The sequence below is a fragment of the Phyllostomus discolor genome, chromosome 4 (genome assembly GCF_004126475.2).
Source record: "Phyllostomus discolor isolate MPI-MPIP mPhyDis1 chromosome 4, mPhyDis1.pri.v3, whole genome shotgun sequence".
Lineage (NCBI taxonomy): Eukaryota > Metazoa > Chordata > Mammalia > Chiroptera > Phyllostomidae > Phyllostomus > Phyllostomus discolor.
The window spans coordinates 169,326,749-169,352,561 of record NC_040906.2 but is presented as its reverse complement, the minus strand read 5'-3'; the positions used below and the strand labels follow the sequence as shown (position 1 = coordinate 169,352,561).

General features: G+C 38.5%; 1 protein-coding gene across 3 annotated transcripts in view; it reads left to right on the top strand.

Annotated features, from left to right (window-relative positions):
- LAMA4 (laminin subunit alpha 4) overlaps positions 1-25,813 on the top strand; it is a 138,983-nt gene that overhangs the window by 100,330 nt on the left and 12,840 nt on the right. For all 3 annotated transcript variants that reach the window (XM_036024594.1, XM_036024593.1, XM_028509120.2), the window contains 13 exons: positions 57-196; positions 2,551-2,727; positions 3,608-3,753; positions 4,390-4,552; positions 5,398-5,531; positions 5,987-6,158; positions 8,754-8,885; positions 9,970-10,112; positions 11,635-11,773; positions 12,240-12,377; positions 14,284-14,417; positions 15,346-15,510; positions 16,284-16,437. In XM_036024594.1, coding sequence (XP_035880487.1) covers positions 57-196; positions 2,551-2,727; positions 3,608-3,753; positions 4,390-4,552; positions 5,398-5,531; positions 5,987-6,158; positions 8,754-8,885; positions 9,970-10,112; positions 11,635-11,773; positions 12,240-12,377; positions 14,284-14,417; positions 15,346-15,510; positions 16,284-16,437 — 1,937 coding nt within the window. The remainder of the gene's footprint in view (positions 1-56; positions 197-2,550; positions 2,728-3,607; positions 3,754-4,389; positions 4,553-5,397; positions 5,532-5,986; positions 6,159-8,753; positions 8,886-9,969; positions 10,113-11,634; positions 11,774-12,239; positions 12,378-14,283; positions 14,418-15,345; positions 15,511-16,283; positions 16,438-25,813) is intronic.

Genomic DNA, 25,813 nt, shown 5'->3' with positions numbered 1-25,813 from the left:
GAAAGCTAGTTAATAATGAAATATTTACTCACATGATTAATTTTTATTAACTGCAGTAAGAAATCTGACAGAGGTTGTCCCTCAGCTCCTGGATCAGCTTCGTACAGTTGAGCAGAAGCGACCTGCAAGCAACGTTTCCACCAGCATCCAGAAGATCCGAGAGCTCATTGCTCAGACCAGAAGTGTTGCCAGCAAGGTAATCCATAAAAGGAGTCATCATCATCAGTCACTCAGTGACAATGAGAACATGAAGAGCAGCTTCCAGAGACGTGTGTACTGTATTATCCAGCTCTGGAGTTCTCAGCTCTCTCTGTTCATCAGAATCACATGAAGAGCTTTGAAAACTAAACCCTTTCCTAGTCCCAGGCTCAAAGCAATATACCAGGCTCTCAAGAGAAAAGGTTCAACACCTGTATTTTCTTAAAGCTCCCAGTGATTCTAATGTGTAGCTGAGATCTAGGACCACAACTTAACCTAGTCAACAAAGCTCACAGAGCAAAAGAAATCAAGTATAACCAAGCACAATAAAAGACTCATTTATTATTATTTTTATTATTATTAATTAACAGTTATTTTAGTGTAATTGCTATGTAGAATAATCTTGCCCATCCAACCTTTTTTTTTTTTTTAAAGAAATTTCTCTTATTTTTTTTTAATATTTTATTTATTTATTTTTTAGAGAGGGAAGGGAGGGAGATAGAGAGAGAGAGAGAAACATCAATGTGCGGTTGCTGGGGATTATGGCCTGCAACCCAGGAATGTACCCTGGCTGGGAATCGAACCTGGGACACTTTGGTTCCCAGCCCGTGCTCAATCCACTGAGCTATGCCAGCCAGGGCCCATCCAACCTTTTCAAAGAATTTTGTGGCATAACACAGAGGATATGAAGCTTTTACTGACCCTTCCACAGGCTTAACTGAGGAATCACATGCCAGTTAAACTGAATAATCTCAACAAAGACCCTATTCTGAGCTGCTTGTACAGAAGCAACACAGCATCACCATACTAGCACCAGCATTGGTAGGAATTACCCCGATGCAACAGCTAACATTTACAGTGTGGCAAAACACGGCTTGTTCTTGGCCTTCTTTTTAATTTTTTCTTTATTGATTTATAGGCCAGCAGCATTTTTTACATCCAAATTATAGGATTTTCTCAATTGAGAATTGGCCTGAGCAGACAATTAGCCTGAATTACTGACAGAAATAAGAGTTGAAAATCAGCTATTTTGTAATGAGGGAGATAACAAGTGGTAAATACACCTGCCCTCTGAATGATACATGGTAATTGATTCCACATCACAAATTACTTTTTTTAGATACCTTGGAGAACATTTCAAAACAGGTTTATTGTCAAGAAATGACATTTCCAAAGTGGGGTTCTCTGTGAGTGCTTTCTCGTAATTTTATTCGTATAGAGTAGAATCTGGGAGCCTTAAACACCTCAGATCATTTTCTAAAGCGTCTTGGCAATGACTGTGGAGCCCACTAGGCTTCTCAAAGTGAGATGCTTTCTGTGCAGATAATACATCCTCCTTCCACTCTCAGTTTTTACATGAATTCCACACACTGCTTGATTATTTATTGAGATGTGTTGATGTCTACTCAACTGACAACATAGGACAGCTGCACTCTAAGCATCTGGGAATATAATCTTGAGCTCACTCACCATCACTATTAACCAAATCAATCTTAATGAACTGATGTAGATACATCCAGTCATTCAGAAATATTTGTATAAGTGGCATGCATATACAGTCTAATCTGCTTATGAATACTCCGAAAATCACCTCAAATCAGACTTATTTAGCATATCATATTGGGCCTCTTAGAAATACATTTACTGAGTTTTGCTTTGTTGTGATGCCATTCTGAGAATCGTTTTAAAAAACATTAATCAACTCATCCTTAGAATCATTACAATGATAGCACCAGGTCCTAGAAAGCATTTTTATGCTTATCATCCTATTTCATTCTCGCAACAGATTTATTGTCCTCGTTTTACAGATGAGGAAACTGCAGGTTAGGTGACGTGTTTGTGATCACGTAACCAGGAAGTGGCAGAGCCAGGTTTCTAGACCTGTCTCAGACTTCAGAGCTGGGTCCAGACCCCTCCTAATTGTCCAGACTCGCCCATGCTCTTCTTTTGAAGACCCTGGGGACAAATTCCTATCTGTACTATTACCCAAGATTAGTTATACTTCTCCTGACCAGTTCGTTGCTGTTAATCTTATAGACCCTGTGAACTGTGAAACTAAGTGTCCCTTCAAGCTGCTAAATTCACCCTGACCAAGTATGTAGTTCATTGTGGAGTTCATATTTATAGTCATTCTTAGACTTACTTTGTCACCCCATTTTAAATTAAAATATTTTATTACCATCCACCTTAAATCCTTTCTCCAACAAGGTGAGGACACAAGTAAACAAAGGCCCGGAGGAGAGGAGGGCTCAGAGGCGCATCAGGAATGAGGGAGGCCCACTGAGAGCCATGGGAAAGCTCTATGCCCATTTCTGCCGCATACTTTTAATGGAATAAATTTTGTAACTCCAGATCCAAGTCTCCATGATGTTTGATGGCCAGTCCGCAGTTGAAGTGCACCCTAAAACCAATGTGGAAGACTTAAAGACCTTCACGTCCCTGAGCCTGTACGTGAAGCCTCCTGTCGTGAAGCAGCCAGAACCGGCTGGGACTGCAGACCAGTTTATCCTATACCTCGGAAGTAAAAATGTAAGAATGTGAGGTTTTATTTGTGTTTTTATTCTTATTTTTCAATTACAGTTTACACTCAATATAATGTTTGTACTAGTGTCAGGTGTACAGCATAGTGGTTAGTAATCACATACTTGACAAAGTGTGCCCCCTGATATTTCCAGTACCCACCTGGTACCATATACAGTTAGCACAATATCATTGACCATATGTTTTATTCTACATCCTGTGACTATTTTGTAACTACTAATTTGTACTTCTTAAAAAGAGAGAATAATATTAAGTAGAAAAATAGATGTTTCTCCCTTGCCTTACAACAAAGCTACCTAGGCCAACAACAAAATTCCCATTCTGATAACTCAAAAGGTATAGATTGTTTTAATGCCCAGACTAAAGTAGTGAGTTAAAGGCAAGTAATTCTTTCTGTGTGGAATATTTCAAGGCTTGCTTCATATCATCTTCACACTGCTAACTTTGAAGTTTCTGAAGGTAGCATTTCAAAGACCTTCAGAATACAGAAGCCTATTCCGTTTGATGCTGAACTCTGTTTGAAGAAGCATAGCAACTGGTATTGCCCGGCTGCAGTATGTCCCTGGTTAACTAAGCAAGGTTAGCGCACACTCCTGGCAGCCATCAAATGTCCACAAGCCTGAAGTTGCTTGCCTCCCTGTCCAAATGCACGTGGACAAGCTCAGGGGGACTGCAGACTGATACCGCCACAGGGAGGAGGGAAAGGAAGAGGCACTGCCCAGTCTAACAGTAACTTTGGTAATAATTCATCCAGACACACCTTGATACAGCCAAGCATTGGAATTGCTTATTGTTCTTTAAAGAAATGAAAGCAAAAGATGATATTTATTCATTTGGATTTTATTTAAGCAATGTCTTCACATTTCAGGCCAAAAAAGAATACATGGGTCTTGCAATCAAAAACGATAACCTGGTGTATGTTTATAATTTGGGAACTAAGGATGTAGAGATTCCCCTGGACTCCAAGCCCGTCAGTTCATGGCCTGCTTACTTCAGCATTGTCAAGATTGAAAGGTAAAGTGAATCCATGACACAGGGCTTGTGTGCGCATTTTATAAGATACAAGTACATACACACCACTTAACAGTCTTCCTGTGGATGTTGTAAGTAGCATTTTCCTTCCTCTTCTTCCTCCTCTTTCTTCCATTATTCCTGTACTTCTTCCTGAATATCTTACTGAAAAACAAAATATGAGAATACATAGTCATCATTTTTTTTAAAGATTTTATTTATTTTTAGAGAGGGAAGGGAGGGGGAAGAGAGAGAGAGAGAAACATCAATGTATGGTTGCTGGGGGTCATGGCCTGCAACCCAGGCATGTACCCTGACTGGGAATCGAACCTGCGACACTTTGGTTCACAGCCTGCGCTCAATCCACTGAGCTATGCCAGCCAGGGCTTATAGTCATCATTTTTAGATACCAATCTGATTATTAGATCTTTTTATCTGGCCAACCCATGAATTAATTCAGAGATGGAATGTCTTTTTTGCCCTTCCCATTGATTGTTGACATTCTACAAATGCTTATGAGTATGACAAAATCAAATCACCAATTCTGTGACAAGGTGACATTAACACTGTGGCATTAAACATATGTCTTTTCTGCAAATTATTAGTCTAGTAAAGAGTGTAAATTCTTTATCTCAACAGGGTAGGAAAACATGGAAAGGTGTTTTTAACAGTCCCAAGTCTCAGCAGCACTGCAGAGGAGAAGTTTATTAAAAAGGGGGAGTTTGTGGGGGATGACTCTTTGTTGGATCTGGACCCTGAGGACACTGTGTTTTATGTTGGTGGCGTGCCTTCAAACTTCAAGGTAAGCTCTCCACCTATATTTTGGCTTATGGCAAATCTACAATAATTGTTTTCAAAAAATTCATAAGACCTACAATGATTTGGGGATGGGATAGCAATCTTGATATTTTAAGAAAGAATTGAGCTCAGTAGGTAGTAGAATTCCAAACCAAGATCTATAAATCTGGTCTCTATTGCCATATTTTCATAGTGTCAAATGCATTCAAGCTATAGCTAACGCCTGAATATCAGTTCATTTCATTCTGATACATGCATATGTTGTTAATGTTACTACCGTCTATGGCAGGAGTATCTGTACCTTGTGGATTTGTATCTTCAGGTTCACAGATGACGGTTTCAAAAGCTCAGTTATCTCAACTAATATAAGCATAAAATAAAATACAAAGGAGGGGGTGGAACCTAGGGAAAAATGTTAGACCTGATGAAAGGCAAATGAAGGAAAAGCCCAAGGAGATGGGGAGTCAATCTAGGATTCAATTCCAGGACTTTTACTAGTCCTAGGCACATTATTGAGCCTGAGAATTACTTTCTCTTTATATGAGAACAGGAATAACTACTTCCAAGAGCTGGTATAAGGATTGATTATGGTGATGAATTCATTGCCCAATGGATGACTAGCACATAGTATATGCTCAATAAATCTCACCTTCTCTAAGATATGTACAACTGAAAAATCATGATTTATCTAAATGGCTTGGCATAGAGTAGACACAAACTCAGGGCTAGAAAGATGTCTATACCAGTGGGTAGATCTCCTAGACCTGCTATTTGTTAAATTGCCTGTTCTGTGTCTTCCTGGTGAAATGTGATCATGCGACGGTTGACCACGCTTTGCCTGTTGCACAGCTTCCTGCGAGCTTAAACCTGCCCGGCTTCACTGGCTGCCTGGAGCTGGCCACTTTGAATAATGATGTGATGAGCTTGTACAACTTTAAGCACATCTATGATATGGATCCCTCGATATCAGTGCCCTGTGCCAGGTAAGAAACTGTTGAGTACGGAAGACTTTGAGAGCCATGCCAGAGCAGTGGATAAGACAAGTGTGAGCCCATATCTAGTTCTCAATCTTTTCTTTGGGGAAACTGGTTTTGAAGCTGCATAATAGCCTGCAAAACACTTTTCAGATTTTCTCTTCCATAGATGAACATGAATAGTTATAGTGTTAAACTATTTGTTTGCAGCATTGATTTAGGATTCCAGAGACTGGGGTTTCACTAGAGACTTATGTTCTCTTAGCACATAGGGTAAAGAAGAAATCCATTAAAAACAATTCATTTACCTTACCTGTAAATGCTTCTGTATGTCACCATTCAGACCTCACGACCTCACTGAAATCCTGGAAGGTCCTGGAAGATGTCATGAGATGGATTAAAAGGGCCTCCCTTGAAAAGCACAACATTGCAATACTTTTATGATCCTTGTGTTTTTATTTCAGAGATAAGCTGGCCTTCACTCAGAGTCGGGCTGCCAGCTACTTCTTTGATGGCTCCAGTTATGCCGTGGTGAGGGATATCACCAGGAGAGGGAAATATGGTCAGGTGACTCGTTTTGACATAGAAGTTCGAACACCAGCTGACAATGGACTTGTACTTCTGATGGTCAATGGAGTAAGTGCAAATCAAAAGTCCCACATTTTCTCCTTTATTTCATTTACTTTCTGCTATGCATATCTCTAGGAAACTTCCAAGGTTGTGTCCAGCTGAAGTTTTAGTTTACACATCAAAATTGGGTTATTCTGACTAAACTGGATGTCAGCAAAAGTAAATGCAGCCCTGAAATGCATTTCCCTGCACTGCATTTTATTAAATACTGCATGTATATTAAATATCTCCTCTTTAATACACTGAGGAAATTTTTAAAAATCAGTGCCAAGATAAAGAAAAACAGTGTGTCTACAGAAATTTAACACTGGCTTTTTAAATTATCTGCCCCAATCAGTAAAAAATAGTTTGAATGTTTACTATATATGAATGTGTGTATCTACATCTATATCTATATCTATATAGTTCTTTATTATACCATATATGAATAGAATATTCAATATTATGAATAAAAGACAACTTATATAAAGATAATATTGAGTAAAAATAAATGTTATTTTTAAATAAAGATGAAATTAAATAAACTCATTTATTTGTTAATGTTACAAAATTATTCTTAATAGCAGTATTCAAACAATGCAATTAAATATGTTTAAGCATTTTTGAAAGTCTCATTAACCAATTTGTGGTAGAAGGATTCAAAGTCTTGTCCAAAGTCTAGTTTACTTCAATTTTAAGTTTTATTGGCTGTTATAACTGGACAGGATACCTCATAAAGGTAAAGCTATAAGAAGTTTACCACTGGCTTTGCTTACTAACTCATGATACCATTTTTCAGTCTCAGTCTCATTCATCAACTGGCAAATTTAAATTGGTCTGGTACATTTCCAGCATTTCTGATGTCAGTCTTGCCAGCTAATTATATATTGTGTCATTTTGTACACTTTAACAAAAGAGTTCAAAACCACTGGAAACTTCATCTGGAAGATTTTTAAACAGGTTAGAAATTTCTTCCCAGAAGTGTTTTTAATAGTGCAGATACGAATGTTTTTATAAGGACACTCATTGTGTTCATCAACAAGTTCACTTCACAACAGAAAAATTTCCAAACATATTTTTTTGAAAACCATCTCTCCAGTGTATAACTTTCTTCACAAAAATTTACTATCTCATCAACTGTTTTAATACACCCACCCTGAAATTATAGATCACATGTTGTTTTAAATAATGAATAGGTTTCATACTACTGAAAGACACTAGTCATCACAGATGAAGGTGAATAAACTTAGAATAATTCATTTTATAAAGAAAAATGTGTAACTCTCTTTAAACATCAGCATTTTTAATAATTTGCAGGATGTAATCTGCAAACATCTATGTGTCTCAAAATACTGTCACTTACTGTGTCTCAATAGAAAATCAATGTAAATATTCCATTATTTAAATCATCTCACCTCTAAATGCACATAACCAAGCTCACTTCAATAAACTGCAAGAGGCTCAAAGCAAAGAAATGGGTGAGGGGCTACTGCCAGCCTTCAAGTGTGGAGCTTCATTTCACCCTTTAAGCCTCATATGATGTGTGAGTCCCATGAAACCCATTCATAGGACAAACTGAAGGCCCAGGGTCAGTCCATGGGTTAAATATGAAAAGTTCGTTTCTCTTTATAGTTTAGAGTGTTTAAATGAGTATAAATAGAAGTTGAAATATTCCTTTCTATTCCCCAATGGATTGTTGTCCACATTCTCAGGAGAATGCAAAGTCTACTCAGAATATCAATTTCTGTAAAACAGGGACTTTGCATAATACCTTATCACTCAAATCCATTCAATTCTTGTGTCTATGAACTGTCTTCTGAAACGAGCAAGCCTGACTAGTGAGTATTATAGTGTAAGTGTAATATTCAAGTGACTATTACAGAATTACTCTGGTTCTTGAACATAATGTGGTCCAAGTGAATAATAATTTCATATTTATTTATAAGAATTCAGTGCTTCAGGATAACACAGAAATGGCCTTCTTTTTTATATCCATATTTGCTGATAATTTTTTAAGGCTCTTTTTGGTGCCCCTTGGAATTTGTTTTAAATATCACCAATGTTCCTCTTAAAATTAAATGCAATCACATATATTGGCTTGTTATAACTTTCAAAAGTTGCCTGGAGAAAAAGCAGTTGAATGCATTTGGCCTATAATACTCTGTTTTCAAAATTTTTAAAAGAAAAGGAGACCTGACTTTGGTGGTGAACACACTAGGATATTTCATGTAATTGTATACCTAAAACCTATGTAATTTTATTAACCAATGTCACTCCAATAAATTCAATACAATGGAAAAAGTTAAAAACTAAAATAAAAATTAAAAACTAAAATAAAAATTTTTAAAGGTCAACAAGGTAAATGTATAATTTTATTAATTCATAGAGTAAATAAAAAACAACAGAAGATAGTTATTTAAAATTGTATGTAAGTATTAACATTCTGGTATATTAATATGAAACATAACCACTGATGTAGTTATAATTTTAAGAACTTCATGAGATATCCTTAGGCTTCCAACAATTTCAGTAATATAGAATACAGTATTATTTCTCAAATTCAGCTAAATCTGCACTTTTATAATAGCAGATGCTCACATTATAACTTCCTTTTCTCCACAGAGTAGATTTTTCAGCCTGGAAATGCGCAATGGTTACCTGCACGTGTTCTATGACTTTGGATTTAGCAATGGCCCTGTGCATCTTGAAGACACTTTGAAGAAAGCTCAAATTAATGATGCAAAATATCATGAGGTACAAATCATTGCAATTTGAGTAGTTACTCTGTTTGATTTGGTTTTGTTTGAATGTGAATCTATTGCTCTAATCAGATGTTCAACTGAGAGAGGTGGGAAAATGACTACACTAAACACCTCTGTATCTAAAGACTGACTGAAGGACTCGCATCTGCTTAACTCAGGGATGATATTTGCTTTAAAAAAATGGATGTTTTTGTCATATTGACCTTTCTAAAAAGAGTCACTGAAAGATTCATTGTAGTTGCTTAATTAACCAAGAGGCCCCTGTCATGCTCACTATCTTGATTACAGTGACACTCCTGTAGAATCCTTCTGTACATTTGTTGAAAATGCCAAAGGGTAGTTATATAGCCATTCGTTTACTTATCCTCTGAGCCCCACTAAATACAAAAAGAGTACCTATAAGTAAATAGAGAATCTCCTTTTAAACCATTTATCCAGAACTTAGAAAATACCAATATAGTTCCCTTATAAAGAGAACCCACAAGGAACACTCTTTAGTCTTGAAACGGATGTGTAGTATATATCTATTTTTATTAATAACTACTTTAAGTCTACAATTTAATAAAACGTTCAAAAGGCATATCTTTGAAGTTGAACTGAAATGCAGAGAGAAATAAGAGGCTACATTTCTCAGTAAGTCTATAGCCTTCATGAGGACAGTTTACAATAAAAGATTGTTTTAACTATTTATCTGACTAGCATTTTTGCAGATTTGTTAAGGCTTCTCAGTGTGTCACCGAAAAGTAACACCTGGTAACATGCAGCCTAGGTTCCAGGAGGTACCTGTTTATAGTTCTTTCCCAAATCTCCTCAAAGGGACCAAAGAAATCAACTGGTCTCATGACAAATTTTCCCTGGACTAGCTCCTTTCCCATATAGAAATCCTTCTTCAGGAAATGTGAATTTCTGCATGTCTGTGATTAAAAAAGGAAAACCTGTTCTCCATTTTGTAAACAAACAAGCATAAGAACATGGAAGTCCAGCTGTTTTAACCAGAATAATTAAAATATACAGTAGTCTTCAAAAAGTTGCATGTTAACCAGTGGTCAAGAGTTATTATGCCTTATTTTTCCCAGATCTCAATCATTTACCACAATGATAAGAAAATGATTCTGGTGGTTGACAGACGGCATGTCAAGAGCATGGACAATGAAAAGATGAAAATACCTTTTACGGATATATACATTGGTGGGGCTCCCCCAGAAGTCTTACAATCCAGGTAAGTTTTCTTTGTTAAGTGGTTGCTTGTTCCTAACAATGTACTGGCTGAGTATTCAACACCCAGGATAGGTCTAGCAAAAGGTTTAAGCTCCCTCACTTGCTACTTCCACACGTGTGCACAGGCACATGCACACATGCATGCACTTTGGGCCCTCTGCAGCCAGCCCTCATGACCCCCTTAAATCAGTATCGGCTAAATGTGATCTACGGATTTCTTTAATTGTGTCCCTTTACTTTTGTTTTAGTCTTCTTTTAAACTTATTTGAATTCTCAAATAGCATCTGAAATTAAAAATTTTAAGCTTATCCAAGGGGTTGTGAATTATGTATGGTGAAATATGATTCTAACATAATCAAAAATTCACTGTCTCTTGTTACATTTAATTCATAGCATCAGAGACCTGAAAGACTGAGGGACAACTTTAAGATATTCCAGTCCAGTGGTTCTCAACCCTGGTTCTCTTTAGAATAACCTGGAAAGCTTCCATAAACACCACTGTCCATGACCACTCTCCAAAAATTCTGAGTGCTCTGAGATAAAGCCACAATATAAATATAAAATTAAAAAACAAAAACAACAAAAAATAACCCTTCCCCAACCAGGCAATTCTACTGAGCAACTAGGGCTGAGAAATGCTAATAGAGTTCACCCTCTCATCCAATACAGAATCCATATCTCCATTAGCCCTCACACCTCTCTTTGAATAAATGTGATGATGTATCTATGATTAGCTGTGAATGCAAAAAAAATCAATTTTAATGACTTCAATTTTTATAAAGCTTTTCCTTATATTGAATCACAACTAGTATAATCCCCCTTCCATGTCACAATGCTCCATATGTTTAAAAGGCTCTCCAAGATTCCTCTTCAAACTAAATAGCCTCTTCAGTCCTTCAACTGTGCCACACTAGACCTTTACCCACCATTCTTGCCAGTATGATCTTGTTGGTGCACAATATAGGGACCTGTTAACTCCTTAGCTTGGCTAGTGTTCATCTAAAATACATTGAAGACATTGTAATTTGAATAAAACTAACTTCATTCAATATCCAATAATGTGTTCTTGGGTACTCCTATATACTAGGCATGATAATAGGTGCTAGGACTACAGTACTGAGAAAAATGCCATCCCTTATCTTATAGATAAAATATTTCTTACTTTCCTAATAGTCCCAAGGCCCAGCATTCACACTAGCATTAGTTGATTAGAGTGTGTGACAAATTAAACCAAGGGGATAAGTTTACAACCCAAGTGGATTGGTGGAAGACTGAGGACTGTATTGAGATCCTCACTTACCAGTTGTGACATAAGAAATTAATGTTTCTTAGTTTACTTTGATAACTTATACCATGTGAAATTGCCCAGAACTGACCATTTTTACCCTTTAAATAAGTCAGTTATAAATGATTAGAAATAAAATTAAATTACATGGCCTGTGTACATAGGGTAACATCGTCCTCACAGCTAAAGAAGTACATATATAAAGAGGTACATGTATCATTAGAGATTTTTTTTTCAGGACTCTAAGAGCACACCTTCCTCTAGATATAAACTTCAGAGGGTGCATGAAGGGTTTCCAGTTCCAAAAGAAAGATTTTAATTTATTAGAGCAGACAGAAACCCTGGGAGTTGGCTATGGATGCCCAGAAGACTCTCTTGTAAGTACTGATCAGAATCTTTTTAATAATAATAAATAATAGATATAAAAGTTATCGCTCTCAAAAGTTGTAAAGCTCTTTTCAGCTTCTTTATAATCCTAGCTACACCTTGGGCTCTGTTCTGCCACCATCAGAAAGAATCATTAAGCCAGGAAGGCCTGTGGGGTTTCTCTGGGACTGGTCCAGTTTGCCTCAGTTTTCCAGGGGTGGGGCTTCCAAAGCTCAGAGAGGCTGTGTGAGCGTCTTTACTCACTCAGGGTAGAGGAAGTAAAGAAGTTGAAACCCCATCTGTTGTTAGAGGAGCACAGAAAGAAGGTTCACTTGCTTCAATTTCATTATAAACCAGAAGTTTAACAAAAGACTATTAATACAGAAACTAGCAGACAAGACCTCTGGCATGTCAGAATATGCATTTTAAGCATTTGATAATTATCACAAACACTAAATTCACTCTTTCGACACACAGATATCTCGCAGAGCATATTTCAATGGACAGAGTTTTATTGCTTCAACTCAGAAAATATCTTTCTTTGATGGCTTTGAAGGAGGATTTAATTTCCAAACGTTACAGCCAAACGGGTTACTCTTCTATTATGCTTCAGGGGTAAGTATTTGTTTTTCCCCAAGGAAACGTCTTTGTGATGTTTGTTTTGTCTATTAAAAATACTTTTAAGCCCTGGCTGGCGTAGCTCAGTGTATTGAGCGCGGGCTGGGAACCAAAGTGTCTCAGGTTCGATTCCCAGTCAGGGCACATGCCTGGGTTGCAGGCCACGGCCCCCAGCAACCGCACATTGATGTTTCTCTCTCTCTCTCTATCTCTCTCCCTTCCCTCTCTAAAAATAAATAAAATCTTAAAAAAAAAAGAATTATATTTAAAAAAAAAAAAAAAAAAAAAAAAAAAAAAACTTTTAAGCACATGAATAGTGCTTAGAGATTTTTTTATTCAGATTCATTTTGACTCACATGTACACACACAGAATACCTCATTGCGTACACTTTATAAAATATTATATATATTGTACATCAGAGGTTCTTAACCTAGGATTCATGGACCCTAACCCACTCCTCAAGGGGTCCTGAAAAGAATTCAGGAGGTCTGTAGATTTGGGTGGGGCTAAATTGCATCTTTATTTGTTCCAACTAAAATTTAGCATTTTCTTCAATTGTGAATGTTGACAACAAATCACAATAATATCAGCAGTACCTCTAACTTTTTTATTAATGGAAATCATAAGTAGTTTTCACTTCACATTTAAGTTATCACAGATATCTCAAAATATTATTTTTGCTCATAGCTACTTCTAAATTACAATAGTTATTAGATCTGATGCTAGATTTTATTATTTAATGCCTTCATAAAAAGTACATATATGACTCTACCACAGATTTATTGTTTTGGTATCTTAAAACTGTATTTCAATGTAATTTGTTTCCTTTGAGTTCTTACACATTTTCTTTTATGCATATTAAAACATTATTTCATGAAGGGGTCCATATGTATCACCAAACTGCCAAAGGAGTCCATGGCAGAAAAAATTTTAAGAACCATTTTATGTTAAAAACAAACATACATGTGATTTACGTTATAAATAACTAAAAAGAATGTACTTCTCTCTTGCATTTGCTGAACACTTGGACTCAACTTCAAGATACATTATTTCAAGAATAAAATGAGATCTGTAGAGGTTCAGTGATCTTGGTCATCATCAGTGGATGCACTGGGGGACTAGGTCATGAAAAATATATGTAATTTATGACAGCAGCTTTCACTTTTCGTGCTTACTACTTCATATCTATCACATACATATTGAATTTAATTTAAATCAATAGCATCTATGAGAATCTACCCAAAGCACTTTTTAAGCCCCCGGTCACCTAACCTGCCTCAGGTTACCATGGTTAATTAAATAACACTTTTGGTCCCCAAAAGAGTAGTTACATGCTGGGCTAACTGTAGAGTTTGGTGCCCATATTGGGGAAGAGAAGCAAGATTATCATGTTGCCAATATTTGAAGACAGATGATAAGAAATTCAGAAAAAGAGATGTTAAACTGCTTTTTAAAGTATTTCTCTTCTGCCTCTATATATCAAAAATGTAAAACATTAAAAAAGCCAAACTAGCAAATTAACATTTGCCTCATCACCTTGCTACATCCTCAGGGAGATTCCAATATTGCCTTGTGCACAGGGATTAAAAGTGAGACCTGGTAGAGTAGAAATGCCTGAGTCAGGAAAGTAACTGACATTAAGACAACTCTCAATATGACAAAATCACCAGAAATGTTCAGTTCTAAATATAGTTTTTTCCATTAAAACATGTATAATTTTATAGGTAATATCAACAAGCAATTAAGTATTTTGTTTTTGTTGTTATTAATAGGAAGTATTTTACAAGCAAACTTCCTTCACACTGGGTATTCCTTTAAGCAATAGCATTAAGTAAATGTTGAAAACACGTTTACCTTTTGGATACATGGATCCCTGCTTGAAAACCCGTGCTTGCCTTTCAGTCAGACGTGTTCTCCATTTCGTTGGATAATGGCACCGTGGTCATGAACGTGAAGGGAACCAAGGTGCAGTCAACAGATAAGCAGTACCATGACGGGCTGCCCCACTTCATCGTTACCTCTGTCTCACCCACAAGGTACCACTCCTCCCCATGTAGTCTTCCCATCGAATGGCTTTGTACGTAGGGCAGGATTCTGTCAAAGGACCACTCTGAATAATAGGCTCTCCTACTACTTTTCCAATGTTAAAAAAAATATATTGGAAGGAGTTATTTAACTCCTGTTTTTAAAAATTGCTCTTAATATTCAAGACACGCAAAATAAGTCACTATAAAATTACTTAACATGAATATGAAGGCTTTTCCCCCCAGTAAAACTATGGGCTATAATCTCCTTGAGAGAAGTGCCTGGATATAGTACTCACTCAGTGGAGGACAGTGATTGGCACATAGAAGGAGCTCAGCAAAAACTGGTTCCATTTAGTTTTAAATTTGGCAGTTGAGAATGCCACATTGATGGCAGTATTTTAAAATCTTTAATTTTATTGTTAAAATATATACTGAATTTCATTTCCACAATAAGAAAACTTTCTGGGATAAGACATGAATCTCCCTTGTAGATTGCTCCTACATGCCCAGTTCCATGGACCCCTCCCAACATAGTAAAACATTAATGGGCCTTTTCTGGACTCCATTTCCAATCAGAATTAAAACCATTTAATGTGCATTTTACAGTGGAAATGCTCTCCCACAAATGTGTTTAAATGATCACCATGAAGTATGTTCTGGGGGTTTTTTCCATCAAAAAGGAAGACAAAAACAATGCTGATGACTAGTCATCTTAACTTCTTGCTTTTATGGGTTTAAATTCCAGTCATGGTTTGGAAGTTCTTTACTGTGTATGGAAATATTAATCATTTTATCCTAGGCCTCATAAAGAGTCTAGAAAACTACTGTTTCTTTATTAACCAGATGTCCCATTTCAATTCCACGAGAAAACCTGCAACCTTGAACGCGAGGTAGAATGTTAGCTGTGTGGTGTGTAAACAAGCCTTGTCCTTTGCAGATATGAACTGATAGTAGATCAAAGCAGACTCGGGAGTAAGAACCCCACCAAAGGGAAAGCGGAGCACACACAAGCCGGTGAAAAGAAGTTTTACTTCGGTGGCTCACCCATCAGTCCCCAGTACGCTAACTTCACCGGCTGTATAAGTAATGCCTACTTTACCAGGTATACTTTTATTTTTTATAAATCTGCATGAATGATAAAGAAGATCGAGTCAGTAATGAAAATATTTACATCATTGAAACAGAACTATGAATGTGTCAGAGGCGTTAGGGTAGTGTTAGAAGCTTGCATGTGCTTGAGCAGCTGACATTCCTGGGTTTGCAATTAGATTTTCTTGCCCTTTAATTTCTGTATGACTTGGTGAAGTAAACCTTTGTTATTTAACCTGCAAAATACAGATAATAGTAGTGACTACCTGGTACGCTTGTTACAAGGATTAAATGAAGCACCAGGCATACAGCGAGCTATAAACATTAGATGTGATTATTTCTGTACTTCTTATTAAAGCACAGAGCAACATACTCAAACCCTTGTTAGAAGTTTAAGAAAGCGTTCTTAATTTAATGCATGACTTTAAACAAAGACATTAATCCAGGTCCTTAGCAAAGACAATGAGGACTCCCTGAGTACAAGAAAAAGCAAGGGAAGAATTTCATACAGATTAATTAAGACAGAGGTAGCCCCAATCATCCAGAGTGTGGTGAGGAAAGTCATGTTCATCTGTCAGAGTGTGCTGGTACCAGGCACAAAGTTATTAGTAAATTGGTTAAATGATCATATCAAGGATTCTGATTAAGGTAGCAGTTGATGGATACAGACCCATCACACACACACAAAAAAATTTAATGGCTAAAGTTCTCTGACTTCCATAGTTTTTATCATGTAATTCTGAACAGTATTTTTAAATCTTTTTTACCCCATTCTTACAAACACAGGTTGGACAGAGATGTGGAGGTAGAAGATTTCCAGCGGTATTCTGAAAAGGTCCACACTTCTCTTTATGAGTGTCCCATCGAATCTTCACCGTTGTTGCTCCTTCACAAAAAAGGAAAAAATTCCTCGAAATCTAAAACAAGTCAGAATAAAAAGGTAAAAGATAATGCTGTGCCAAGTTCCCAATTGCCCTTAGATAGTCCATGCATACGACTTTACATGCTGATGCTTCGGAGAGTTTACCCTAGTGTGCAAAGACAGGATTCTTGTAGTAGCAGATATTCCAGTTTCCAGCTTTGTCGCATCTATTCTTGTTCCTTAAAAAACAGTTTGAATCAGCTTTTACCCATGCTTCCAACTACTTTTTGATAGCATCATACATTGCTCCATACTTAACAATTTTATATATCATGTTATTAGTACCTTTATTCTTTAGTATCATTTGCTTTTGTTCAGCAGTCTCAGGCTTTTGTCGTAATCATGGATATTATTAAAGTTTCTGATCTTACCCTTGTTTCCCCCTCTTTCTCCTCCACTTCAACCACTCACATGTACAATTGATCTGTGTCAACTAGAGCTGCCATCTTAGCTTCCATTATCAAAACCTTGAGTTTTTTTAAATATATTTTATTGATTATGCTATTACAGTTGTCCCAATTTTTCACCCTTTTCCCCCCTCCACCCAGTACCCACCATTCCCTCCAGCAATCCTCCCCCTTATTCATGTCCATGGGTCATGGGTATAAGTTCTTTGGCTTCTCCATTTCCTATACTGTTCTTTTTTTATATATAATTTTTTAAAATTTATTTTTAGAGAGGGAAGGGAGGGAGAAAGAGAAGGAGAGAGAAACATCAATGTGCGGTTGCTGGGGGCTGTGGCCTGCAACCCAAGCATGTGCCCTGACTGGGAACCGAACCTGCGATGCTTTGGTTCTCAGCCCGTGCTCAATCCACTGAGCTACACCAGCCAGGGCTTTATTTCCTATACTGTTCCTAACATGCGTCTGTCTGCTGTGTATCTACCAATGTGTACTTCTTAACCCCTGCACCTTTTCCTCTATTCTCCATCTTCCCCCTTTTTACTGATAATCCTCCAAATGATCTCCATATCTATTATTCTGTTTCTGTTCTGCTTGTTTGCTGACTTTGTTTTTTAGATTCAATCATTGATACTTGTGAATTTATTGCCATTTTAATGTTCATAGTTTTGATCTTCTTCCTTTTCTTAAATAAGTCCCTTTAACATTTCATATAATAATGGCTTGGTGACGATGAATTCCTTTAGCTTTACCTTGTCTTGGAAGTCCTTTATCTCCCCTTCCATGATAGCTTTGCTGGATAGAGTTATCTGGGTTGTAGGTCCTTGCTTTTCATCACTTTGAATACTTCTTTTCAGTCCCTTCTTGCCTGCAAAGTTTCTTTTGAGAATTCAGCTGCAAGCCTTATGGGAACTCCTTTGTAGGTAACTTTCTTTTCTCTTGCTGCTTCTAAGATTCTCTCTTCATCTTTAACCTTTGGCATTTTAATTATGCTGTGTCTTGGTGTGGTCCTCTTTATGTCCATCTTGTTTGGGACCCTGTGTTTCCTGGACTTCCATGTCCATTTCCTTCACCAAATTAGGGGAGTTTTCTTTCATTATTTTTTTCAAATAAGTTTTCAATTTCTTCCTCTTTCTCTTCTCCTTCCAGCTCCCCTGTGATTCAAATACCAGTATGTCTGAAGTTGGCCCAGAGGCTCCTTTCCCTGTCCTCATTTTTTTGGATTCTTTTTACTTCTTGCTGTTCTGATTGAATGTTTTTTTCTTCCTTATGTTCTAAATCATCAATTTGATTCTCAGCTTCATCCACTCCGTTGTTGATGCCCTGTAATTTTTTCTTTATTTCACTTCATTTCAGCCTGAGTCTTTTTTATGCTGTGGAAGTACCCAATGAGTTCCTTGAGCATCGTGATCACCAGTGTTTTGAACTCTGCATCTTATAGACTGATTATCTCCATTTTGTTTAGTTATTTTTCTGGAGTTTTGTTCTGTTCTTTCATTTGAGCCGTATTTCTTTGTCTCCTCATTTTGGCAGCCTCCCTGTGTTTGTGTCTATATATTAGGTAGAGCTACTTCCTTGTCTTAGTAGCATGGCCTATTGTAGAAAGTGCACCCATAAGTTGGATAGGGCAGAGCCTTAGGTAGTCACCAGGGTGGGGAAACCCATGTGAACCAGGTTGATCGAGTCTCAGATTAATGTTGCTGCTCTGTGGCTGTGTGTAGAAAAGAGCTCAGAAAAAGGACAATGGCTGATGCCTGGCCTCTGGAGTTTTGTCCTGGAGGAAGCTGTCCCCAAGAACTCACCCTAATGCCAGATACTTCAGTTTCTCCCCATATGCCACTCATGCCCTTTCAGCTGGTTTCCTGGGGCTAGAGCCCAGAAGGAGTGAATCTGTGTAAGTCCTAAGTCCATTGCAGTTCCTGTAAGAGGAAATGCCTGAGAATCCTGCAGTTTCCTCTGCCACTCCAACCCCTACTGGTTTTTCCAGCCAGAAGTTATGGGGACTTTTCTTCCTGGCACTGGAACCCTGGGCTGGGTGGTCTGGTATGGGGCTGGGATCCCTTGCCCCCTAGGTATCCCTCTTGATTTTTATCCACCACATGTGGGTGTGGGATTGCCCATTCCACATCTCCATGTCTCTGCCCCTCTTAACTGTGTGGATGAATGTGACTTCTTTAATTTCTTGGTTGTTGGACCTCCATACAGCTTGATTTTCTGACGATTCTGAGTTGTAATTTAGTTGTGATTTTTTTCTGTGGCTGTGTGAGGTGGTGACCCATGTTTACCTACATCTCTATCTTGACCAGAAGTCCAAAATCTTGAATTCTTTTTTTTTTTTAAGATTTTATTTATTTATTTTTAGAGAGGGGGGAAGGGAGGGGGAAAGAGAGGGAGAGAAACATCAATGTGTGGTTGCTTCTCATGTGACCCCCAGTGGGGACCTAGGTGGCCCACAACTCAGGCATGTACCCTGACTGGGAATAGAACTGGCAACCCTTTGGTCCACAGCCTGTGCTCAATCCACTGAGCTACGCCAGCCAGGGCTTAAATCTTGAGTTCTTAAATTGCATTCTCTGACTACCACTCTTTCTCATTCTTTTAGCCTAACATTTCCCACCCATCCTTCCCTGTGCAATTTTAACGATGTGCTCAGGGGCCAGTGTTTCCCCCCAGTCCGAGCCACTGTCATCTCCCATCTGAATTACTGCAACAGTCTCTCAGCAGGCCTCCTCGCTTCTGTCTGGCTCTCCAACAGTCTCTTCTCAACACAACTGCCAGATTCTTATGAATATATTATATTATGCCACTCCTCTGCTCAACATGGACCCCAACTTCACTTAGAATAAAAACCCAAGTTCATCAAGATACACTATCACTACAGGTCTTATATTATCCTTATTCCCTCACATGTTCTTCCCCCCACACTGATTGTCTGGCTATCCCTAGAATGGACCATGCACACTCCAGCTTTAAGGGGTTTACTTGAGCTTTCCTTCTGCCTAGAGCACTCTTTCCCCAAATATCTGCACAGACAACTCCTTCTCCTCCTCCTCCCCTTAGGATTGCTCAATTCTCATCTTCTTAATGAGGCTTACTTTTAACCCTTTACTTTAAGGTATACTCTTGTCTTCCTTCCACAACACTGTCACCAGTGACAATGAAGTCCTTTCACAGAGTCACAAGGAAAGCATTGCAGGGCCCTATGTATGGGAGGATGGGAGGTTGTGACGTGGCAGTAAGATTTATTGAAGCAGCTGAAGCAAACACTGGGGTTCAGCTCCAGTGCCTCATCTCCATCTGTCTCACCATAAAAAAATGTCTAGCCTTGTCTTCATCAACTCCAGTACAACGGCCAAGGTCCAAAAGTTCTATGCCATTGGTTCAGCCCAGTCCAGTCTTTGTCACCATCTGGCTAACTTAGTCTATGTTCCCGGCTGTGTTCCAGCTCACTGTATACCCAAGCCTGCATGGTCTGTTGTGGGCACCAGGTGGCTGCAATAGAGAGAAAATGCACCAGCAGACACAGCAAGCACATATTACTGAGAGAGAGAGTTTCTTTGTTAAGCTGGGATTATACTATCTCGGGTTTGGGATGGATGAGGCACGTCTTCAAACTAAGCAATCAGCATCCCAAGCTTTCATGGGCTTGCATTGGATCCTCCCCCTAACCAATTCAGATCCTAGATGAGGGTTCTTTCTGTGTTCCTTCTACAACCTGAACCTTTTCCCAGGCTAAACAGACAAACCTTTATGGTCACCATCTTAGCTGCTTCTGCAAATGCCTCGAAGTAGAATTTTACCCCCTCCTGTGCCCTCTTAGCTTCAACTGGGCATGTGCCCACATGGGGAATGTCTCCTTTATTGTTTTATCCCTCCCCATGGTGATCTTTAGAGAATGGACCAGTGGTCCCCTGGGGAGTGTGTGAAGTTGTAACTTCCTAGTGAAGCAGGCCCAATATTGAATTCAGCTTCCCAGTTTATTGGCTTCTTAATGTGTGATTCTTTTTCCCCTTTCTTTTATTAATACCTAGCTACCTACACTAATAGTGCTACTGATTTCCTTTGCCTTTTTCTGCTTGCTCTTTTTTCCATAGTATTTGTCATATTTTAATTGATTATGTACTTTATTATGTTTATTATTTATTGTCTGTCTCCTCTGCTAGAATGCAAGCTACTTTGTTTTATTCATTGATACATCCTAAGAGCTTAAAACAATGTACATAATGGGTCTTTAATAAATATTAGCTGTCTTCATCATAGAGTTGAGATAAGGATTAATGAGCTAATGCATGAAATGCTCTTAACACAATGCCTGGTATAGAGTAAACATTCAGTACACAAGCCATTATATGTTTATAAAGCCTCATGAGTGTTTCTGGAGGTCAATTCCTAAAAGTGGAATTGCTTAGACAAAGGGAATTACACTGTCACAAGTAGCATTTGAAAGAATCTATAGTCCCTCACAATTGCTAACACTAGATATGTTCAAATTTTTATAATTTGGTCAATTTAATGATCTCATTTGGGTTTTTAATTTGTATGTTCTTGAATGCTAGTGAGGTTGAGCATATTTTCAGGGGAGGAACTAATTTCTTCCTAAAACTGGCTTTGGAACCACCAGCAGAGGGGAATATGCCCACCAGCTTCTTGGTTCTGATTGTTTTACACTACCCATGTGTTTGAGGTTATGTAGGACCCTTCTTAGAATCCCTGTGAAACTTTCCTTTGTTACATGATTTCTTTATCAGTGTTAATAATTTTGTTCATGTGTGATAAAGTCTTAGAAGTTTTTCAGAATTCCTTCCTAAATTTCACATGAAAGGTTTTATGAAGTGATTCAGGCAGACAAATAATTTCAATAGTTTTTATGAAGGATTTTGCTAAAGGATACTTGATGCGTGGGTCACCGGCCAGCAGTGATCACGGAACACTGCGGATGGCTCCATGATACGCGAGAAAAAACATGAACAGAGACAAACTAGTTTCTGTGGAGAAGTAGGGACGGAATGGCCACCCCCTCTAGTGGGGAGTGCGCCAATTTACCTCCAAACCTGCTTTTATTGGCCTCGTTTTGCATAATAATTCAGGTAAAGTACATTACTCATTATGAGGAAGTAAGGAACAATAGATAACAAGGAACTCTGTGGGTCTATTTTGAGTCAGGGTCAAAGAGCTGTAAGACTTTGAGGAACAAACTAACTTCCTCCTTGGACGCTTCTCATTCAACTGGGAGTATTCTAAACAAAGAAGGTTTCACAGTAATTTACATGTTCTTTCTTAGGCCTGATCACCAGGGGAATCTGCCCTTTTCAGCACAGAGCTGCACCACCCTGTCATTGTTTCAGGCTTAGGTGGAGCAAGGAAACTAAGGCAACCAAGAGATAAGGAGATTTTCTCCCAGATGATGAGAACTCAGGCTATTTCAAAGCCGAGGAGCGAGGGTCCATCACCCCCTTTTGCTGTAGCCCCCAAAGTCCTTCTTTGGGGGGCCTCCCATGTGATCATGCCTGTCTTAGGTCATTCCCACCTTGGGCAATCTTACCCGTCATTGGCTAACTGACCAAGCTTTGGAGTTCAGTTATGAATGAAGTAGCAGAAGCAGCGTTCCTGCCAGGGAGATAAGCTTTTGTCTCCTTGCTGGCTTAGGGTTCCAAGGGTGTTCCCTTAGTCTTAGCCTAGGCGGGGGTTTCAGCTTCTGATACCAGTCAGAGCAGTTCCCAACAGATACTTTGAAGGATTTTTCAGAGGAGACTAGAAAATTATAATGGAATCTTACTGTAACCTTTATATTTTGATGCTAAAAAGTTTATTCTGAGAATTTTTTAGCTGAGCACAGCTCAGTGGATCATAGAAAGCAGGTTAATATCATAGGCTGATGGAGAACATCAACCTTCTAAAGCAAACAGTTTATCCCTTCAAATGGAAACAGCCTTCTGTATGAAGCTGTCTACCTAATGTAGTTTCCCAAACAAACATTCATAGCTTCAAGGTTACAATCAATGGCTCTTGGAACTATTAACACAAATTTTTCAATATTGTAAGGACCTCTTAGTCTTTATGGTAAAAAGTCTTAGAAGCTCAAGTTTGTAATAAGATACAGAATCAGTATAGATCTTATCTACATTATTTAGTAATTAAAATGACAGTGTTTGCCAAGCAAAATATAGCCAAAGACACTGAAATTGAGAACAGGCTGACAGTGACCAGAGGGGAGAGGGGAGGGAATTTCATGGGAAAAGGGGAAGGGTTTGCAGGAACAAGTATAAAGGACACTTGGACAATAAGGGGGGTGTGGAAATGGGAGGGAAGTGGGGAGGGCTGGGGGGTAGGCTGGGATGGGGGGAAGGAAGTAAAACTGTACTTGAACAACAATAAAAATATATCTATTTAAAAAACTATATTTATATCTAAAAAATTAAATTAAATCTCAGTGTTTGCTAACTTCTCCTATATTTTTACCCTTGTATCAATAGCTTCTTAAATAGCTACCAAGAAAAACTTTGGCCTCTAGTTTAAATTTTTATCAAGGCTCAATGATGGCAATTTTAGCTTTCAATAATTTTCTTAAAGATTTTATTTATTTATTTTTAGAAAGAGGGGAAGGGAGGGAGAGAAAGAGGGAGAGAGACAAATATTCCATTTTATGCATTTATTATAATGTATTTAACCACTAACAGACTTTCAGTTGTTTCCAGTTTTCTTTCTTTTATGGATAAAGATCATAGTACATTAATCTTTGACCATATTGCTGAATAAATTTTTAGGATGTATTCCTAGAATCAGAATTACTGGGTCAAAGCAAATTATTTTCCAAAAAAGTAAAAGTGATTTTATATTTCTTCAATTGTATATAAGAGTACCTGTCTTACCACCTATGTTCCAGCCTGAAAGTTTTTTGTAATTTTTATGTTTTCAAATTTAATTGGAAAATTATCTTCTCGTTTGGTGTTTAATGTGATAACAAACATTCTCTGCATTGTAATAGACTCATTCTCAGATATCCGGCTAACTCTGCCCTCCTTTGAGAACTGACGCCTTACCTGCCAGGGAGCCCCAGTGTTTTAGGTGTGTGACTTCATCTGCATTGATATGGATGATTAGGCTAGGGTAGATCATGTCAACTAAGCTGTGCCATCATGTTCTGTTTGTGGAAACTCAGAACCCAGAGAGACTAGTCTAGGCTGGTCATTGAATAGAAAACATGTAAACCTAAGAGCTCTGTGTTAATCCTTAGCAGGGGTGTCCAACCTGTGGCCCACGGGCTGCATGTGGCCCAGGATGGCTATGAATGTGGTCCAAAACAAGTCATAAATTTAATTAAAACATTATAAGATTTTTTGTTTTTGTTAGTGTTTGTGTACTTAATGTGTCACCCAAGACAACTCTTCTTCTTCCAGTGTGGCCCAGAGACACCAAAAGGTTGGACACCCCTGAATGCTACAGAAAAAGAAAGTTGCTTTACAGAGAAAGAGAAAAAGGCAGAAAGCTTTCTTTTAGATAAAGAATAACAGACATTCTGAGAAAAACAAAGCCGAGATACCAGAACTCCCAGAAAAGGAGTGCCTTGTGTCTTCCTAGCTTTCCAATTCCTGATTCTCACCCCTGGTAGGACCCCACTATACTATCTTCTCTTAGATTGTGTTCTCAAGATACTCCCACATCCCTATAACATACTGCCCTTTTTTTCTTAAGTAACTTAAATAGTTTTGCTGTTACCCAAAACAAAAGAATCTTCCTAAATTGAAATTAGTACCACTAGTTGGATTGCAACTAATAGACCCTCAGAGAAGTAAGTTACATGGGGAAGGTCAGAGTCTAGTAGGGTTCAGTGAGAATCCCCCCCACACACAGACACTTTAGGATAAAAAACTGTCTTTGTACTATGTGGTAGTGAAGTGATTAAATTATAACCTCTCTTTTTTATTAGCACTAATATTCAGAGCATATATACAGAGGATTTATAGTGTTTGGTTGCCATATATAAAGATATCAGTGTTTATTAATTTTTGTAGAAGGCAAGAGAAAGAACCTAGTCCATGTATTCCCACAGTGAAGCACAGAAAGGCAGAGAAGATAAACTGAGATTGTCATGGTCCAATAACCTTAGGCTTTGCTGAGCCCCTGTAGCCTAAATCCACTGTTGCTCTCTTCCCCTAGTTAAGTGGATGCACTGACTGAGAAAGAGTGAGATCCTCCCATAGGGATGGAGAGAATGAGGGACAGCCAGAATTGGAGCAAGACCTCAACCCCCCCCCCCCCCGCCCCGCCCCACCACCCTCTCACCCCCACCTGCCAGGCCCCACGCAGAGCATTTCCTGTGCCCTTCAAGGAGGCAAAGATAATCGTATCTCCCATTCTAAGGCATGTTGCTTCACTAAGATTGAATACAGCATGGAGTTTGGGGAAATTTCCCAAGTGTTGTTAGAGGAAAAGTCTCCCTGAAGCCCCACTCCGTCCTCTTGTGCCCATTGGCTTGACGCTAAGGCCATTGTTCACAGGCGAGGGCCTGGGCCAAAACACACCAGTGACTGCATGTATTTCCTCCATCCAAGAGAGAAACCTCGTTCTGCCGCAGGAATCAGGTTCCGAGTCCTGACTACTAACTATGAGAGGAAGGGAAGAGGAGACATGGAACGAGGAGGGCTTTTCCTTAGGATGGGTCTCTGAGCACCACCTCACTTCCTCTAACCAAACCGCCACTGTGAGAGTCTCCCCTGCCAGAACCAGGCTGGGAACTGTTGTCAGAGCAGAGCACTGGCACAGCTGCTCTGCCCTCTGCCCTCTGCCCTCTGACCACTGCACTTGGATTTTGAGAGTAATTCTGGCTTTTGCCTGAAACTGTGATTTTGGGGTGAGGTCCTATCTTTTACCCACATAAAAGTAAGAATTTTGTTGTCAGTCCAAAGTGTCACATCTCCTGGAAATTTTTGTACTGCTTTGTTCTTCTAGTACAAACCTTCCTAGATATCTAGGGCTGGGATGGATTTATTTTT